The sequence below is a fragment of the Acipenser ruthenus genome, chromosome 6, assembly GCF_902713425.1.
Source record: "Acipenser ruthenus chromosome 6, fAciRut3.2 maternal haplotype, whole genome shotgun sequence".
Classification (NCBI taxonomy): Eukaryota; Metazoa; Chordata; class Actinopteri; order Acipenseriformes; family Acipenseridae; genus Acipenser; species Acipenser ruthenus.
The window spans coordinates 6,706,772-6,728,101 of record NC_081194.1 but is presented as its reverse complement, the minus strand read 5'-3'; the positions used below and the strand labels follow the sequence as shown (position 1 = coordinate 6,728,101).

At 37.1% G+C, this 21,330-nt stretch overlaps 2 protein-coding genes across 9 annotated transcripts in view; both read right to left on the bottom strand.

Annotated features, from left to right (window-relative positions):
- Positions 1-21,330, bottom strand: part of LOC117411148 (regulator of G-protein signaling 7) — a 118,531-nt gene that overhangs the window by 2,693 nt on the left and 94,508 nt on the right. For 2 of the 8 annotated variants that reach the window (XM_059024859.1, XM_059024861.1), the window contains exons 8-17: positions 20,625-20,701; positions 19,953-20,034; positions 11,685-11,759; positions 11,033-11,131; positions 10,782-10,843; positions 8,748-8,858; positions 4,483-4,608; positions 3,681-3,867; positions 3,075-3,164; positions 2,204-2,257 (exon numbers count right to left, since the gene is read on the bottom strand). In XM_059024859.1, the coding sequence (XP_058880842.1) occupies positions 2,204-2,257; positions 3,075-3,164; positions 3,681-3,867; positions 4,483-4,608; positions 8,748-8,858; positions 10,782-10,843; positions 11,033-11,131; positions 11,685-11,759; positions 19,953-20,034; positions 20,625-20,701 (963 nt within the window). Of the gene's footprint in view, positions 1-894; positions 975-1,293; positions 1,331-2,203; positions 2,258-3,074; positions 3,165-3,680; positions 3,868-4,482; positions 4,609-8,747; positions 8,859-10,781; positions 10,844-11,032; positions 11,132-11,684; positions 11,760-19,952; positions 20,035-20,624; positions 20,702-21,330 lie in introns of all 8 variants that reach the window. The other 6 variants (XM_034018346.3, XM_034018348.3, XM_059024862.1 and 3 more) reach the window with 5 other exon arrangements.
- Positions 12,083-12,712, bottom strand: LOC117411150 (large ribosomal subunit protein uL22-like). Its single transcript, XM_034018350.3, has one exon. The coding sequence runs from the start codon at positions 12,695-12,697 to the stop codon at positions 12,143-12,145; it is 555 nt and encodes a 184-aa protein (XP_033874241.3). The 5' UTR covers positions 12,698-12,712; the 3' UTR covers positions 12,083-12,142.

Sequence of the window (21,330 nt, the reverse complement as noted above, 5' to 3'; positions counted from 1 at the left end):
CCCAACTGTATAAATGGGTAATTGTATGTGAAATAATGTATAATGTGATATCTTGTAACAATTGTAAGTCGCCTTGGATAAGGGCGTCTGCTAAGAAATAAATAATAATAATAATAATCTTGTTGTGAAACAGTAATCTTGTGAGATGTCACAGCAAATCATGTTAAACAGAGGCACTGCAATGCTGGATGTGAGAGTGACTTTGTTTAACAATCCAGATAATATTAATGACAACAGCCATTGTAAATGTATAAAACATAATTTGTTAAATAATTATTTGTAAGCAATCAGGACTTGGCAGCACTGTTTCTCAAATTGAAGATGCAACGCTGTCAAAAACTCTCCAAATGCTACAGGTTTTTTAAATCCCGTGTTTGTATTTTATTACTTTTTTTTTTAGATTATACCAATCATTTTATGTAATGTGCATGACTAAAGATTTTCAAAGAACCATGTAAAATATTTATTTTGCAGGTAGCATGCCATTTACCGCAGTACTGGAAAAAAACCCTAATCACTGCTCTTACTATTTTATTGTCATCACTTCTTTATATTTTTGAAAACATCATGTATTCATTTTATAGTTAAATGCACAACCATCCGTATTGCTAACTGGAAAATAAAACCATAAACGAGGGGCCTTGTTTTAGCTCCATGGTGCATTCCTTAATATCCCCCTATCCAGTCCCCGCTGGTAATCAAACATAAGGTAGGTAATGTTGCACAGCAAAAAAGGACATCATTTCCTACTTATATTCCATCATTGTAGAAATCAACACTTGCAGCTGCATTGGTTATCACAGCAAAAGCCACGGTCGCCACACAGAGGCATGGTACTGCACGATTTAGCAGACAAGGCAGACAAACTCAAAACACCATCCAATGTCTATCTACCTCTTTCACAACAGGTTATTGCTTGCCCTCAGTGTTGGCGTACAGTTTTTATGGCATGGAAATATAGGGATGTTTCTGCCCTATAAAAATAAATGTGTTGAATGGTTTTATTTTGAACACACAAATCAGGAATCATCATGACAAATGTAAAATAAATACATAAATACATAATATAGATATATAGAGGGTGGGGCTGAAAGGACACGAAGGCATGAAAGAGCAGCAGACAGAACATTTCCACTACCCATCACCTTCATTCCAGCCCCACACTGTACATATACAATAATGTATACTTTGTAAAATAATCCCAACATGAGAACACCGTGCAAAATAGAGTCATGGTGGACAATATGGACATGGAGAAGAAAGTCACTATTCAACTTGTAGTATTATCATTACCTGTAAGCAAAATCCTTCAAAATAAGTTCTTACTTTTCTGTGAACAAGGAAAAAGTAAACAAAGTGGTCTTAGAGGGAAGAGGGAAGAGTTAATTTAATGTATTTACTCATCGAAGCATTATGTCAAGCAGATCAAACTAACAACATAATAAGTAAAAATAATGAGGGTGCCTGTAAGAGCAGGGGGGTGAATTCTTACACCCATGTAAGAATTATGTGGACTTGGGTGGGGGGGTCAAATAAAACTTTGGAAGGTTGGGAAAAGGGGGGTGTTGGGTTACCCACCTTTTGAAGGAACACAATATTTAGACATTCTATGTAGATTCAGAGAGACAGAATCTGCCAATTGACCAATTTCATTTTTTTTGACAAACATTTGTTGAACTGCAGTTTAACTAACCCAAGCTGTAAACTACCTAGCCAGTAACCAATCCGTGTGTGAATGGAGGAATGCAATCAATTGCATAGCCAATAGATATTAAGAAGAGGGAGGGGTTTTATTTATGCAGTGGAGGTTTTGTGACATCACTGGTTTCAAGCAGATTTTAATAGACCAAGTCCAAAGAAAACCGCAGTGCTGTTTAAATACTTTGGAATTCATGCTTTGGAGAGCACTGAGAAATACCTGGATAAATAAAAAGTTACACCTCTGGTTAAGCCAAAAAGCAAAAACCCAACACACTCAGATTCAATGAGGGGGGCAGCAGGGAGGAGAGGGCAGGATTGGAGGTTTTGGAATGGAACCTGTAAGAGCAAATGTATCTTTTGTGTGTGTGTGATTGTGTGTGACTGTGTGTGAATGAGTGTGTGTGATTGTGTGTGATTGTGTGTGAGTGTGTGTGATTGTCTGTGATGGCTGCACCAGACTGTTAATGTCTTGCAGCTAGCCATTCCAAGAATGATAACTTACCACATTGCGAGTGAATTTCTCAAATGAGGTTCTGCGGTCTTGAGTGTTTTCCAACTTAAATGAAAATTAAAGAAAAAAAACAAAGAAAAGAAAGAAAAAAGCAAGACAAAAAGTATGCAGCTAAAAGGAAAGAGTGATAAAATGAGCTGCAGGCAAAGCAATGTGAAACTTAGGAACCAATAGTTGACATGGAAAGCCACGAAATAACTTCGGTAACCAAATGAGCATTAACTTCAACTATCTTGAATTGCAGGCTATGTGGTCCGGGGGTTAAAGAAAGGGGCATGTAACCAGGAGGTTCCTGGCTCACTCATTGTGTCCCTGAGCAAGTCACTTAACCTCCTTGTGCTCTGTCTTTTGGGTAAGACGTTGTTGTAAGTGACTCTGCAGCTGAGGCATAGTTCACACACCCTAGTCTCTGTAAGTTGCCTTGGATAAAGGCAACTGCTAAATAAACAAATAATAATAATTTTGGCTTTTTCAACAAAATAAAAATAATACATGAATAAGTACATGAATAAATGAATGCATTCTAGATCAAAACATAAGCATGTCATGGAAAGACTGAACAATTAGCTACGTTTACACATGGCAAATTTAAATAACATATATCTATTTTATGTATTGATAATTGTAATTAAAAATCTATTTGCTAGCTATCGCTGTGACATACTCATAGGCAACACCTTCCGGTAAAAATAAAATCAAAGATTCTTTAATACCACATTGCTGTAAACGTAACTAATAAAATTAACTTTATAACTCTGAGCAGTAAGTAAATGTGAGTAGTTTAGTACAGTGTGGCTTATTCAGAAGTACCTCTGGAGATATGAACACATTTAAGAATGTGTTTATGTTTTTAGATGAATACCTTTTTCTTGGCCTGTAGCAGCTCCTGGTAGGCACTGGAACGTATGAAACGAGCGTAGGAATCACTTTTCATCAGCTTGTAAATGTGCTCCTGAAAATCAAGTCACAATAAGCTGTTATGAAAACTGTAATGTAATCAACATATGGCATGGCAAGATATATAGCAGTACTGTAGGTTCTTAGAGCATGGTTTATAATAAACCTATAACAATAGTTTAAAAAGACTGTCTAATGCTGCTAGAATGGACACTAACTAACCCACACTTTTACACATTGTTTTAGGAGTTTTCTCTAATGTGAAGTGAACCTCCTTAATTACATTTATTTAAACATTGAAACCCATGTAAACGGTCATCTCCACTGCTTCATGTGTTTTACTAATGATTAAATATGCATAAAATATGCACATCCCTACTGAGAAATCAACTTAACAACTAGAAATAGAAGGCAGGGCTAAACAAAAGATTTAAAAAAAAAACACAGGTTTTTTTGTTTCATTAAAATCAGTATCACAACCTTACGCATTATGACTTCATATCGTTCAGTGTTTTTTTTGCCTAACCACTTAATATGATAATATGACTTTGTTCAGCGATGCAGTACTTACCTGAGCATCCTCAAAAGTGTACCTTCCAGGGTCTTTCACGTTTTGCGTGGTTTTACCGTAACTTTTTGAATCTACGTTGATTGCACTGGGAGCCCCTGCAGCGAGAAATTCCAGCCATATCTCCTGGACCCGAGTTGGTACCTCACGAATGGGTCTTTTTTTCAACTCTTGGACCGCTAACCAAAACCTTCAATCAAAAACAGCACTTACTCTGAATGCAATGACATGATTATATTCGATTATCTACACTTATTATAGCATATACCTTTCTTTGTATTCATTGCAGCCCTGTCAGGGTCAGTAGGGTCAGCAGGGATAGGATACCTTCAAGCAACATTTGATCCCACAGGATATGATTTTTGTTCCTTAAAATTAAGAGCGTACACCCCAGTGCCATGACTGAATTGAAGTGCAATGTGGGGTTTATACAAAAAGTTACAAAAAGTTAATAGAAATAATAACTCACATAAATATTACATTTTATATTTTCGTGAGGAATCCCTTTTCCCACGGGCTTGGATTTTTAATTAACAAGCAAAAAGAAGGGGAAAAAAACCTAAAGGTTTTTACTCCATTTGTTCAAAAGTTTTTTAAAAAAAGCCTTTCATATTGAGAAATAAACAATGTTACTAAATTTGAACATACATGAAATACCTGACGTGTTTGTTTCTAGGTTTGTACCTTTAACAGATGTTTTTTATTTATTTATTTTTTCTCAATTGAAAAAACAAAATGTGATGATTTCCATTTTGGAGTAGAAAGCTTAGAAAATAATCTCTTTTTTTACTTGACAAAGTATTACCTCAGATTTTCTGAGCTGAACTCGGACTCCAGAAACTTGAGAAACTGCTCTCGGCCCACTTGATCTTTTAAAACTTCATTTATACCAAAGGCCCATCGCTTCACCCTCTGCTGGCCAGGCTCTTTGCTGTAAGCACATGTCATATATTATATTATATTATATTATATTATATTACATTACAATATTACAAGACGATAAAAGCATTGGCAACTGATTGTTCCAAGACATGACACAAAGAAAGCTTGTCGTAACAAATGCACATATTTGTGCTGTAAGTAATACAGCAATGCACAACTCTGTAAGTCATAAATCAAAAAGTATTTTAAGGCTGCAGTTGCAGAAGGCTGTATGGTCCAGGAGGTTCAAATCTCGGCTCAGCCACTGGCCTCACTGTGTGACCCTGAGCAAGTCACTTGACCTCCTTGTGCTCCATCTTTTGGGTGAGACGCTGTTGTAAGTGACTCTGCAGCTGATGCATAGTTCACACACCATAGTCTCTGTAAGTCACCTTGGAAAAAGGCATCTGCTAAATAAACAATTAAATAAAAAATAGTATTTGACATTTTTGAATTGCTATTTAATTGAAGTTACCGTTTTCCTTCGAATTTGAGACATAGGCCAAATTTCCCACCCTCAACTTGAGGAAAAAAAAAATCAAATAAAGATGCATTTACAAAGATGCATTTACTCATACAAGAAAACAACGTATGGAGGCAGTTTGCAGCCGTCTGCTGTCACACAGAGCATTACAGTTAGGCACTGATTCTAATTTGCAGTTGTGATTACTTGCACATGTTTTTCTCGCTTTTTGTGAACTTTGATATTGCTTGGCAAGTAAAAAAATATGTGGGTCTGATTAGACCTGAGCCTAATAACAAAACGCTGCTGCTGTGGTAAACAGGAAGGCTACCCGGAACTGAGCTGATCAGGTCCTTATTGGCTGAGGGGCATGCCCAGGGAGCCTACACCTGCTTAATGCAGCAGCGACAGTTCGAGGCTACTGCTCCCTGGCCATAGATAAACAGACGGGCACTGAGCGAAAAGCTTGCTTTGTTTATATATAGGAGGAGGGCGTCCGCTCCACAGAAGCCATACTAATGGGGGATTTCAAATTCTCCCATATAAAATGGGGAAACCCGGTGGGGAGCACGACAACTGAAATTAAATGGTAGAAATTACAAATGACTGCTTCCTAATGCAATTTGTCAATGCACCAACTAGAGGGGGGCATGCCTTGATTTAGTCTTTTCAAATAGAAGCAGTTTGAAAGCAGGTTGACAGCTGCAGAAACTAAACTTAAACTTTAACTTTAAATTAACATGGCCTTCAAGCCAGTAATCTGACACCTGCATGATGTGGGAAATCCAAGAAAATCCAGCAGAGCTAAATCAAGTGTGTGTAAAGTGTTGCAAGATCCAGGACTTGCTTCAACGAGTAAGTATGCTAGAAATGGAACTGCACGAATTGACAGAGCAACAGGAGTTTGAGGAGTTGGCACACTCAAAATTCTTGGAGGTTTGCACCCCTAACAGACAGAAAGCCACCAGGGAGATAGAAGAGGGTCGAAACAACTGGGTTCAGACAGGCAGGGAAAAAAAGAAACATAGTCAAACATAACCACCAAAAATCAAAATGTCAATTTTCAACTTCCCCCATATAAAATGGGAAAACCGGTGGGGAGCACGACAGCCGAAATTGAAATGGTAGAAATGACAAATGACTGCTTCCTAACGCTATCTGTCAAGGCACCAACTAGAGGGGGGGGCATGTCTTGATTTAGTCTTTTCAAATAACGAAGACAGAATAACTAAAACAGGTCAGAGAACCATTGGCAAACTCAGACCACAACATGGTCTCATTTGAAGTGCTTTTTAAAATCCAAAAAGTAATGACTAAAGGTTTACAATTTTAAAAAGACACAGAAAGAGTACTTGAAACTGCAAGCGCAAGTCAAAAAGGAAGTTAGAAAGGCCACGAGAGAGATAGAAATCAATATTGCCAAGGGGGTTAAAACCAATTCCAAAAAGTTTTTCCAATATTACAACAGCAAAAGAACATTCAAGGAGGAAGTAAAATGCCTAAGAGATACAAATGGCAACATCATAGATGAAGAGAAAAAACATGCCCCACATGTCGACCTGTTCCTATCCAGCTTTAAATAACTTTAGCATAACAGAGGCAGAAGTGTTAAAGGGAATAGGAGCTCTTAAAATAAACAAATCCCCTGGACCGGATGCGATTCTCCCAATAGTACTAAAAGAAATGAAAGAAGTTATTTACAAACCGCAACAGTTTGTAAATAACTTGCAACAGTCTCTTGAGACAGGGGTTGTACTGACAGACTGGAGAATTGAAAACGTAATACCGATCCACAAAAAGGGAGACAAAGCCGAACCAGGTAACTACAGACCAATAAGCCTGACTTCTATTATATGGAACAGTATATAACAGTATCCTGGGAGACAGTCAGCATGGTTTTAGGAAAAGGAGATTGTGCCTAACTAACCTGCTTGATTTTTTGAGGATGCAACATCGACAATGGACAATTGCAAAGCATATGACATGGTTTATTTAGATTTCCAGAAAGTTTCTGACAAAGTCGCGTAAAAGATTAATTCTCAAACTAAATGCAGTAGGGATTCAAGGAAATGCATGCACATGGATTAGGGAGTGGTTAACATGTAGAAAACAAAAAGTACTGATTAGAGGAGAAACCTCAAAATGGAGCGAGGTAACCAGTGGAGTACCACAGGGATCACTATTAGGTCCTCTGCTATTCCTAATCTACATTAATGACTTAGATTCTGGTATAGTTAGCAAACTTGTTAAATTTGCAGACGACACAAAAATAGGAGGAGTGACAAACACCGTTGCAGCAGCAAAGGTCATTCAAAATGATCTAGACAGCATTCAGAACTTGGCAGATACATGACATTTAATATAGAAAAGTGTAAGGTACTTCACGCAGGCAATAGAAATGTGCATTATAAATACCATATGGGAGATACTGAAATTGAAGAAGGAATCTATGAAAAAGATCTAGGAGTTTATGTTGACTCAGAAATGTCTTCATCTAGACAATGTGGGGAAGCTATAAAAAGGCCAACAAAATGCTTGGATATATAGTGAAAAGTGTTGAATTTAAATCAAGGGAAGTAATGTTAAAACTTTACAATGCATTAGTAAGACCTCATCGAGAATATGGTGTTCAGTTCTAGTCACCTTGCTACAAAAAGGATATTGCTGCTCTACAAAGAGTGCAAAGAAGAGCGACCAGAATTATTCCTGGTTTAAAAGGCATGTCATATGCAGACAGGCTAAAAGAATTAAATCTATTTAGTCTTGAACAAAGAAGACCATGTGGCGATCGGATTCAAGCATTCCAAATTCTAAAAGGTACTGACAATGTCGACCCAGGGGACTTTTTCGACCTGAAAAAAGAAACAAGAACCAGGGGTCACAAATGGAGACTAGATAAAGGAGGCACTTTTTTACACAGATAATTGTGGGAGTCTGGAACCATCTCCCCAGTATTGTTATTGAAGCTGACACCCTGGGATCCTTCAAGAAGCTGATTGATAAGATTCTGGGATCAATAAGCTACTAACAACCAAACCAGCAAGATGGGCCAAATGGCCTTCTCTCATTTGTAACCTTTCTTATGTTCTTCTTATGTTCTTATGTACTTCAGAACCCTTCAACTGCCAGTCAGTCACATTGCTCTTTGTGTACTCGGGCAGTCACAGCTTCTGTTGGCGATTTTAATACACACATCACTATACTGTACTCGAATTTAAGACACAAGCCATTTTTTAGAAGAAAAAAATTGGCTAAAAAGTGCGTCTTAAATTCGAAGGAATACGGCAATTAAAGGAAAAGTGTCTGGTTAAAATCTTCTTAAATGGGCTACATAGCCATGGAAAGTTTGATCAAACATTCTGCGGTAATAATTTTATATGGAATATTGCCAAACACAATGGCCTTGAGGGGCTGTCCAGCACTTCCAGCTAGTCAGCTAGAGACTTTCTTGCTCTATGTAGCCTAATAACTAACTGAAAATAGACTTCAATCATTAATGTATAAAAATACAGTGTACATATACAGAATAAAAAAAGTATACACATTACTACAATACCCCCGCAACATATAGCCCCCTAAGCATATTCTTACCCTTCAGGCAACATACATATAATACATATTCATTGTATGCCTTTCTGTTACTATTGTTGTGTGTGAGAACTGACATAAAAAACATTGTTGCTAACCTTGCTTCTAACTCCCAGACGGTGGTATCATCTGAAATCCAGGGATTCGAAGGGTCAGGAGGTGTGAGAAATGGGTCATATTCAATGTACTGCTCTGTGTAGCCTAATAAACTGCAATGGAAAGATGTGCACAAACATATTATTTTATTTTCAAATGTTTTAATACTGTATAGGTAAATAGCAAAACAAACATAAATACAGCTGTAGAATGGTTGGTTTCAGATTAAAGGCGTCACAAAGTATTGAGGAAACTACAGAATAATCGTGAACATAGCAGTGCTGCCTTTAAAACATGAACCATCAAGCATGAGAATCTAATTTATAAACATAAACCTCAACATCCATTAAAATGAATGCAGCAACTGAGAGGGATGTAGAAATCTAAATAGTGGATTTCAATGTGTTCCTCGATTGCTTATCTCTGAATACAGATGGAAATGAAATGGTACTGATTGCAAACAAGCAGAAGTGTGAAAAGCATGCCCCTAGTAGTGCTGGAGGTACGTGTGCTGTGGGAAGCTGCCCTTCTGGAACTCAGCTGAGACCACCAGAGCTCATTTAACAGGCTTCCACACACAGGAGCTGTACAATGGCAATTACGCTGCAGGCAGTACCAGCCTGAGCTGGATTTAACTGGTGAATCAGACAGTAAAATATCCTGCTGCCAGTCAACACAAGCCTCCAGAACACACCCGATTTGAACAGAACTGCAGGAGGTGGTGACCCTCATGTTTCCTATTAAATAATTGCTTTTTAAAATTAAGGTTTTGGACTTTTGTTGCTTTTGTTATTTTAATTATTTGAACAACTAACTGTGGCTGTATTCAATCTACCAAGTACTGGTAATCAGTTTAAATTCTCCATTTTGCATTGCAGTAGTCTGGCCGGGCGCTTGCAGGCTTGCCTGTAAGCTGCCCAGAGCTGCGTTGTGCTCCGACGCTATAGCTCTGAGGTGGCTGCACGGTGAGTCTGCAGTGTGAAAGAAAGAGGTCGGTTGACGGCACACGCTTCGGAGGACAGCGTGTGTTCGTCTTTGCCGTTCCCGAGCCAGTGCGGGGGTGGTAGCGGTGAGCTGAGCCTAAAAATAATTGGATATGCCAAATTGGGAGAAAATAATAAAATAATTGGTGATTACTAAATTTAAAAAAAAAGAACATTTATTTGATGACATAATGTAACCCTGATAATTAAACATTTATTTTAGTTCACACAATATCAATCTACATGTTTTGTGTCATTATAGAGCTGTAAGTATCAACGCATAGGCAAAAAGCAGCACCCCCTAACTAAACTATACAAAGTAATGCAGAAATGAACGTCGCATTGTGAGCTGTTGGCTTTGTAGGCCTCTGTATAATACAAGAAAGCAGTTTGGGCCAACAGAGTTGAAACATTGCAGTATCGCAAGATTTCAGTGAATCACAGATTATTTTTTCAAACAAAAATGCCTTCTCAAAGCTACGGTTAGAGACAACATAGAAAAAAATCAATAGCAGAGCAACAGAACAGAAATAGCAAGTGAAAAAAATGAACATACAAAAAAACTATAGCTGTGTAAAAGCACTGAGCTGTAAATTAGACTTGCATACTGTATACTCCATATCAGAGATTGACAGACAGACAGTTTTAAATGTCAACTATAATTAACCCCAGCAGTATTCTGTTGATTTAATCTGTTGATAAATTAAGGTATGTTCATTGAGTTTGGCAAATTCATATTAAGAAATAACAGAACTGGAATTTTTATCAGTTTAATGTTTATATCCAAAGCCCTGATCTCCTATATTTGGTGCCTGTGAGACTAATAGGACATGTAGTTCAAAGGAGCTTTACACTGAGTTTGGGTAAATACAGTTTTCCCCTAATAGACCATTTTTTTACTCATTTTAAAATTAAAACACAGGAGACCTGAAATTTGAATTTGGCAGATATGGATCAGTAAAATAATTGCTTGTTTGTTTTTTAACCGACAAACAGTACCTTTAGTTATAAATCAAAGCATCATATTTAGATATTGAATAAATAAAAACGTACCTTTCTGCAACTTTAGACATTTTTAATCGGTGCCTATCTAATTGGACTTGCCAGAACTTTATCTGTAATGAATAGTAAAAACAAACAGTGCATTGGTATCAATATGTAAAAAATGTACCTTTGTGATTTGGCTTATTCTTAACTGTTCAGCGCTTTGTGATAACTCTGTTATGAAAGGTGCTGTATAAAAAACAAATGTATTATATTGTAATTGCATTCAGTACAGTAGACTCTCAAGTACAATCTCTTACCTTGTCTTGCAGCTCTTCTGCAGTTGGCTGCTTGGCTTCAGGGGCTGGCGTGTGGGTAGGACTGTGACTCCGGATATCATTCTGTAGTCCGTATACAGACTAGAATGCAAGCAGAAAATATAAAAGTGGTATATGATGAAATGATTATGACTGGCTGTAAACAGTACAATATAGAAGTAAAACTGTAAAAAATAATTAAGTAAACTAGACAAAGGTTTTAGCTAATGCCTTTCATCAACGTTATACTGACAAAGATTTAGACAAAGTGATTGTCTGATTAACTTGGGGGTTATTCACATAGGAGCGATTGGAGAAAATGATCTGCGCTCGGGAGTAGCCGTTCAGATCGATTGAAGCGCCATGTTAATGCTTCCAATCGACCCCAGCTTTTTTAAAATGGTCTGACCTGAGATTTGAAAAACAGGTGGTCTCGGCTTACTTGGGGAATCGAACCTGGGCGCAGATCGTTTCAGTTTGGGCTGCTGTGTGAATGATAAACTATTTAAGGGCGGAACAGTTACAATGGCCTTGTATGACCGATGTGACATATCTTTTGTAGTAAGCAGGTCAATATCACATTCTGAGAATTTTTAGATGTTTTTCTATTACTGTAACACTTACAGCAGATAACGCAAGGTCACCATGCACTTACCTTCCTTGTTTTATGAGGGTTTTTCATTCTTGATGATTTCTTTATGTCAACTTCTGTAGTGTTAACACAACCAGGCTAAAAAAATGAAAAATAATACATTCATAAATAAATAAATACATAAATAAATAATTTAATGAATGAATGAATGGTAGCCTATTATTACAGCAGTGTGGAGTAGTAGCTCTGGACTCTTGACCGGAGGGTCATGGGTTCAATCCCAGGTGGGGGACACTGCTGCTGTACCCTTGAGCAAGGTACTTTACCTAGATTGCTCCAGTAAAAACCCAACTGTATAAATGGGTAATTGTATGTATGATTTCTTGTAACAATTGTAAGTCGCCCTGGATAAGGGCATCTGCTAAAAAATAAATAATAATAATTATTATTAGTAGTAGTCGTAGTAGTTTTTTTTTGTTTGTTTGTTTTTTTGTCCTGGATTTTGTTTATTTATATACATCTTACTCCCAAGCCATGAGCTTCTGCTTCTTCAATTTCTTTTGGGAAACCTTTTTCTTCTGAGCAACCTCCTCTTCTGGTTTGGGAACAATCTGTTCTTTCTCAGTGAGGATCATCTCAGTATGGCAAGGGGAGCTCATGTAGGGTTTGATGCAGCCGTGAGCATGGTAGGTACGCCTGCACACCTTGGGGGCTTTGTTGACCTGGATGTGCTCAATCACCAGAGAATCCACATCAAGACCCTTGAGCTCAGCATTACTCTCTGCGTTCTTCAGCATGTGGAGCAGAAATTCTACGCTCTTCTTTGGCCAGCGTCCCTGTGTCCAATCCCACTGCTTAGCCTGAGCACACCGTCCAACTCCATCATTGTAACGACGGAAGGGGACGCACTGGTGCTTGACCACCACATCCTTCAGGTACTTCGATGTCTTGCGGATGTGCATGCCCTTGATGGGCTGAGCAGTCTCACAGGTGTTCTTGAAGTGAACGCGGAGATTGGAAACCCTGGCCTTGCATGGTTTTGTAGGATTCTCAGGATCCAGTGAGTAGCAGACCATTTTCAGAGATTATACTATACTTTTATGACAATGTCTGTGAAACTACAGGCTTGAAAAGATTGGGCAAAGCATGGAACCAAGCCAAGATCACTTCACAGGACAAAGTCTGATTGCTCCCCACAATCACATGCTGATTTACATGAAACAAGCATCCAAACTTGCTTATGTGGTCTATAACATGTTATGGCAGATAGTCTCTAGTGGGAATGCAAGTGTATATAAGGAGACAAACCCTCAATTTGCCTCTGATGGACATACAAAGCAACATGCAAAAACATCTTTCTGCAGGGTATCATCCTGGTCAGATGTCCATTTGGATTGTGAAGAGTTCATTGGCTGCAGACTCTTGCTCTTTACTTCTTCAGTATTCCACATGACTGTATGAGTTGAAAGCATGCTACATGCAACTTTACAAGTCAGTCATTGAGAGGAAATCTCCATCCTTAGGGTTTATTGGTCCAAGTCATTGCTCCACTTTCCTTAGTACTATAGGTCTTCCTTAGTAGCACAGTCTTGGAAACTGAAATTGGTTGATGTTAGAATCTTAAGATTAACCAGGCATGTTGGATACAGTCTGAAGCTTTAAGCAACTTAATTTGATTAAAGTTGGAAAGCATTATTAAAATTGATTATATTCAGTTAGAAAAAGAATAAGACTCTTTTAAGTCTTTTTTAAAAGGCTGCCTTGTCAGTTTGATCATGCCAGCGACAAAGTAACTGTGGTGCCTTTGAAAATACAAAGGAAATGTAAAGTTAAGGAACACTAGAAGTTATATTTAAATACAATCCTTGAGATATTCTTTGTTTTTGGGAAATTGCATTGTTTTTTAGTTTTTTATTTTAGTTTTTTTTATTTATTTAACAATTTGGATACATCTAAAATTAACCAGCTGTTACACTGGTATGTGACTTAAAACTAATTAAAGTCAAGTATAGCTGGTTATTAGAAATATTTTCATAAAGGGTCAGAAAGTCTCAAATATAACTAACAATGTTATTATTGGTATTTAAAAAAAAAAAACATAAACAAAGCGATTCTGTAAATGTTTAGCTGGGTGTGAAATATTCTCCCATTTTCTAAAAACAATATACTGCAGTTCCTAGAAATGCATTCCCAGTGTTAACAGATTATCTGTGCTGCTTGGCATCATAAAAGGTGTCCACACCCTTCTAGTCACCAGTCTGGAGATTAACTGTGATTTAGAAGAATGCATTCATTCAACTTCATAACTCAAAACATGCTTAAACGAAGAGCATGTGGTGGCACTATGAAATTAGGTGTCCTAATAAGAGCTTTTGGGGATGGTTCTTAATAACCAAACATCTGCCCGGAGAATCTTTAAAATGTCTCGGGGGAGATAGCTCAAACTGTTCCATTCTAGCTACTGTATAGGGAGCTTTTCATTCATGCCTATTTAAGGTGATGAGACTAATAGGATTGGTGGATCAATCTTTGGATACCAGACAGACTCAGAGCTCTGCCTAGGACATCATTGGCAGACTTCATTAAGATTTCCAAGTGCTCCTGGGCTGCGGGCTCCCACTCTTTCACATGAGTGTAAGTGTTATTTATTAGTGACAATGAAGTGCTGTTTTGAGACTACCATTTGGTTACCAATGCCAGATTTTCATCCACAGCCCTGAGCCTCAAAAAATATTATTATTATTATTATTATTATTATTATTATTATTATTATTATTATTATTATTATTATTATTTTCTTTTTTAAATTCTGTAAGTCACCAATGAATCCAAATAACATATTTCATGATTTATTCAAACATATTAAACCAACAGTCCCTTGGGCATGCATATTCAATACCATATTTTGAAACCTCTGGGACAGCATGATCTTAAGTCTTGAAGGAATCTGCACTGTATGAAAACAATGCACATTCAGATGACATGAGAGAAAGCAACTCAGACAGACCCGATAAGACATGCAGAGGAAGAGAAAGATTTGAAGTGTGCTGCAGAAAAGTCTCCAAATCCCTGCATTAGGGTCAAAATACTGACATCTGTAACACAGCAGGCACGGGACTATCTGTTGTTATTGGCACTATCACTTCAGCGCAATACTTGCCAATTAAACTCATTCCACAAATACCAACAGAACAAACCACTGCAGACCCATGTCCACCCGTCCTTTATTTCAGGTATTGATCTTTTTTTTTTCACTAATCAGTCAAACTTTACGAGTTTGCACAGAGTTTTGATTAGACTCTGACAAGTAAGGCAGAACATCATCCATGTTATACTGTATGTGTATATCCTCCCACACACTATGTCAGCTAAATAACTAATTTTCATCAATTCGGACGTCATCGCTGACTAATATTTATACTTGAAGCAGTAAACTGCATTGCTGCATTTAGATGTGAGAATCTAATTTAGATGTTTGCAAAGTTAGAATGCGGAATTGTCTCTGTGGTTTCCAGTGACTGAACTTTACCTTCAGAACATCATTGCCACGGGAAAGGTTGTTATTAGCTGAACTTTTGCCCTCTCTCTCAGTTGAGGGCCCCTGCAATTTACCTGGTAGTATTTGTAACAGAAATGTCAATGGTGTAGGGAGGATATGTGTCGTAGTCATATAGGGACCTAACTACATGCTAGTTAGACAATAGGTCTTCCAGCGATGCAGTATTACATCAAAATGCCACAGATGTATAATTGTTTAACAAAATAGTTATATTTGTAAAAAAAGAAGGAGCTGCATTTTAAATTACATCCTGTATATAATTTTATAATCACCAGACATATTAGTTCCAAAAAAAGAATCAGAAAACAACACTAGAGAGTTATTATCCACTAGAGGCCAGCATTTACTGATTTGCACTGCTAAAGGCTGATGCTTTTAAGCCACATAGTGGATCGATCTGTTGAAATACAGTATGTGAGTGTTCCTGTCCTATGCAGCACTCATGACGAAACTATTCTAATAAAAAGAGAAAAAAAAAGCAATAATGTCAATAAATTGTCCTTTCCACAAGGCAATTAATCTTACCGAGACAAAGTATGCCATATGATGTCTGTCTGTGGATGATTTGCAGCTGTCTGAAACCTGTCACTGTTGACAGGAGTCGATACCAATAGGCTGTGGCTTAACAACTTAGTACACATTAAGATGAACTGTATAACAAAAGTGTTTATACATTAAAATCGTAATGCAGACACACATGGTGATTCATAATTCATGTGTATTTAAGATGTAATCAAACTCTTTTCTAGGGGTTCGTTGTCTGGTAAGAGCAGGTTTCATAATGTAAATGATTCTTAATAGCAAGGACTGCCAAGTTTGATATGGTTTTAACTAATGACATTCCATTTAGGTAACTGCATAGAATGACTCTATTTGGAGATTACTGTATTTGCTTTGCTTGGTATCTACTTTCCACTTTCCACATGGATCAAATATAGTGCAGGGACAAACACAGGATTTTCATGTTCGGATATTCACATATCATTTAAATATTCGTTCAGATATTTGTTCATTTTTCAAAAAGTAATAAAAACCTTTATATTGCTCTGAACGCAGGCAGAGACAGCATAGCAGCACTGATAGGGGGGCATGGCCGGGGCCCGTGTGTGTGCCTTTAATTTACAGCAAGACCTTACAATATGTAACACATTAAAATAGAAAAATATCCCAGGAGTAAAGAATAAGTTGTGTAGGACTTACTTTACCCTAGTGAATTAACTACAAAACAAAGGATGCCAAATATACGTTCAAGTTAAATGTTGTTTTGTTTATTCCTGAAATAAATCGTACATAACGTTGACACGCATTTTATTTTTTATTTTTTTCATTCCTTGCCATTGTCGTTTCTTCTCAGTAAACAGTAGCCATAAAAACATTTTCATTAAGTAATAACATGAGGTTTACGTGTGTCTTTTTGTAACTGAACAAGCAATGAAAATTGAAATTTAACTTTAAACACAAATAAAACAAACGTGGAAGTGGCGTTGTAAAGTGAAGGGGAAAAAAACTCACTGTTTTGGTTCTCGTTTATTACATTCCACATAACAGAAAGTCGCAACAAAAAAATATATAATATATACAATCTATATATATATATATATATATATATATATATATATATATTCATCTGACATATCACACAGAGCTCTTTTTCTTTTGACATTTTTTTAAACTGTCGCGCAAATTCTGGTGAGGTGTTAAATATCTGTATAAAGTGAAATAATGTATAATCTTGTAACAATTGTAAGTCGCCCTGGATAAGGGCGTCTGCTAAGAAATAAATAATAATAATAATAATAAATAAGTGCAAGGTATTTTTTGACAATACATGTCAAAAAATATTCATTTGAATATTCGGATATTTGTCCCAGCACTAATCAAATATCTAATTGAAGCTCTATAGGAATATTTGTACTTAACTTACAACCAGCTGAGAAATCATACACAATTAAAGGGTTACAGAACAATCTGTAGTGTTTACAAGAAACCTTCGGCATTACTTTGATTGAAATGAATGGCTACTGTGAGAACAGAAAATCTGAATGATTGTTGCAGGAGGAAGAATGATCTGGTTACACTATGAGAAATCCTCCTTCTCATGCTGAACACCTGTGCGTGAGTGTTGAGAAATGTGAGCATATAAATGTAATTATGTTGAAAACTATGTTGCCTTGATAAGTACAGAAGAGGGTACTTGAAAGGAAAGTAATGTGTTTCTTATAAACTCTACAGGGTTTTGTAACTCTAAGGCATAATTACAAAAGCAATTCAATACTGTGGTAAGACCAACTGCTGGTAGAAAAAGATGCTTTGTCTTGATTCCAGCACCTGACCTCAAGACTTCTCAAACACCCAATAAGAAGGCTCCCTGAACAAGCACATGCCGATTAATATTAAACTGTCACTGACTGAATCTGAAAAAGTAAATCTATGACTGGTCTTAAATTGCTTTCTTAGTTAAATATTTCCTTTGCAAGTAATTTGCCATCACATTCATTGAAGCACAGGTGACAAGGCAAGTTAACACATCAAACAAAGCCTGCATTTCATTCTCCGCCACATGTTCATTAAAGGCGTTGCCATAACCTTTTCACAGACATACTGTGCAATTGACCCTTGCTAAGTCTTTTTTTGACCAGATTCTAATTGGAACTGCCAGTGCCAATTGAGTGTACAATGATTCTTTCACACTGGCAACAAATCTGATTGTGACCTCACTGGTTCAGCATTCTCCACTGAGTGCTAATGAAAGAAATAGTAAAGCAGCTGTCAGATATGCAAACTGAGAATACTTTCCAGGTCTCAGTTCAACTACTGTATATACCTGTGGTGTACTGTCCCAAACCTTTTTTAGTCTTAGAGTACAGACTTTGTATATGCCAGGTGTGGCCAAACTTCCTGACCCTACGAGCCGCATACCAAAATTTCCATATGGCCGAGAGCCACAAGACACGTACTGTAAAACATGAAATGTGTACGAGCAAGACATTTTAAATACTAGCACTGCTGTGCAGTACAGTAGCTATCTCTTGATGGCAGCAAAATACACAAGAACAAAGAATAGAACATTGCAGAGCCTACACAGTTTCTGTGTAATTTGTATTGTAATGTTTTTTCCATTATTTCTGTTTTTACAGTATGTATTATCCATGTTAAATTAAATATATTCAGTTATTATGAAACAAAATACAATAACTGACCCGATTTCACCAAAAACACCACATAAAAAGACACATTTGTGCAAGGATTCTTTCTGACAAGCTCTTACCTTGAAGATCTGAATGATGGGTTTTAAAAAAAAAAAAATTTAAAAAGAATTGTGTGACTGCTTTGGTGTATTAAATATTTTTGAGAGCTTTGTGGCTGACAAATGCACTGTATTTATTTTGAAAGGGATTACAGTACCTGCTCATGACAAGACACAATATATGTAAATATAATATAAATTTTAGACCTGCAATATGACATTTAAACATGCATTCTCTAGTCTAGTGCCAACACTCCAATTTTATAAAAAAGATTCATTCATATGAATAAGGACGTTTGCCACGAGCGATATTCCATGCTTGCCATACAAAACTCCCTTGAGTCATTAAATCAGCGTCTTTACTGAATGCCGAAAGAAGCATCTGCCTTAAGTCTGATCCAGGAGGATATTCAGATGAAAATGTGTTGTGATTTGTTTTATAATGACGTTTGAGGTTGCTCGCCTTGTACAGACTACAGTGTGTAAGCGATTTGTTATAGATGAGACACTTTGTTATAGATGAGACACAGGTTTATTACTGTTCTCAGTGAAACCAAACTCTTTCTCCCAGACTGGCTTAAAACCTCATACTTTTGTGTATTACTCATGGAGGGTTCCTCAATGGCATTGTCTTCACGAAACGAATGAGCGCTTAATGCAAAATTACGAAATTTACTTTCAACTGCAATCCGGCTTTCACTCGTTGATCGAAATATGAAATATCCTTGCCGTGAACATGCAGGCTCAAAGAAACAGGAGAGAGAGAACGGGAAAGAAGAAAGAATAATTAACATGAATTAATACAGAGAACAAAAATTATAAACTTGCGTTTATTTTTACTTTGTCAGTTTTCTTTTTTGTTTATTATTCTTTCTTCAGTTCATTCAAGTCGCAAAGTGTGCGTCACCCAGCATTTCACCGGGAGCCACACTTGAACTGTCCAAGCTACGGTTTGGCCACCTCTGGTATATGATTGACCTTATAAGCCAAAACGAGAAGCCGGTAAAATATTGCTCTCCATATTTTCTATTGAATACATTTTCTCAATATGAGGACTTTCTTAAACAAAGTAAGATGCTTCTGCTCCAAAGAATGAACATGGCTGTTTTTAAAAGCATTGGTGTACCAGCAAATGCATTGACGGCATAAGAATTAAGCAGGAGGATCTGTCTTAAAACGGGTGTATTTGCGACAGCTGTTTTGCCACGTCACCAATGTAAATTACATCCTTGATCCGTACGGTTTTGGTTAAATAAATACAACTGAGTGGACATTGAAAACGTTTGGAACAGTGATTAATCTAGTTCTGTCCAAATAACACAAAAACTCAAAATTAGACACCATGCAGGTTTGTGACGAAGAACAGACACAATCTACTGCACAGTGTTCAGAACACTGTGCAATTACAAGCAAAAAATGACATTAACAATTAAATGGACATGCAAAACTCCTTAAAATGAATGGCATGCAAAATCTGACATTTCCTCTTCTTCTGTATTAAAAGTTGACATGGAAACTGACTTACAACTGGCCTGTGAACATCCCAAAAGGCTCTTTCTTGACTATCAAGTATCTTCCTTTCAATTTTGTCTCGTTTCTTGTCAACTCTACAAAGAAGATAAAGCATGTACATAATGCATTATAAAAAATATACACCAGCTTGTACTGCATCATAAACATATACATTAGCTTGCCCTGCTAACAGTCATGTGCAGGGTGAATCATAGAATCAGGGGAATCAGGGGAGTGCAGGTTTGCGTCCAGGTTGTGCGAATTCATTGATTTTTGCTGGGTATTTCAGAGAGAGCATTACAGAGACTTAGACACTTCTGTCGGTTAGGGATACAAAACCATCTGGGACTGTTTCTCCTCATCGTGCTACAGAAGACCCTACTGGCCAGGTGCTTGGCGAGCTCAGGCGGACAACTGTAGGGCTGGTCTTTGTCCTCCTGAGACCAGTAGCTTGCTTACATCCGCGCTCGAGTCCCTGCATTTGAAAGAGAAAATTGGCTTGGTCGTGGGATCGGAGGACGCCCACTGAACCTTCAGTTCTCCTGAGCTGTGTGTTGAACATTCTAAATTGTGGAGAAAATCGGGGGTAAAATAATTGGGCACTCTACATTTAAAAATAAAAAAGGCTTCCCTCCCTCACACACACATACACACACACACACACACACACACACATTTAGCTTACTTTGCTTGGGCTTCTGCTTGCATGAATATAAATTCCCATTTCCGAGCAAATGCTCTCTGTAGCCTGGCTAAGCTCTCCTGCAACATACAAAGAAATAAACACAACAGGGGTAATCAGACAGACTTGCAGCAACACCATCTAGCTAGTTGGAAAAAAAAGCATAGGGTCAGATTAAAAGATCTAAACAGTGGCAGATCTATACAGTGCTGTCTCCCTTAACTTGCAAATCCACTGTACTGTGAATCTTTTACAATTCATTTTATTCTAGTCAATGTTGTTGCAGGATTAATAGTTAAATGCAAATGGTACTTAGACCCACTCTTGTTTAGATAATTAAAATAGACCAATTGATCATTAATGATTACAAGTTCAAACAGATTATACAATTTTGGGTTTTTTGTATCATTTATTTTATTTTATTTCTGCAAATGTTTTACCATTACTGACGAAGCTTTTCTGTTTTGTACATAGTACACTGCGGCATAGTCATTTGGGGAATATCCAAAATAATATGCTAAAATGTTAAACGTTTTCCTTTAATTTTATGCCATGTTTGCTTAATAATTCTTGTTTAAATGATTCGGGAGTACTTGTTTACTGTGGACATATTTTAAACAGCTATTTAATCAAGTTCAAAAAACAAACCTCCATCAAAAATGGTTTGAATGTCTAATAGGCTTGAGTTAACACATTGGCACAGCAAACT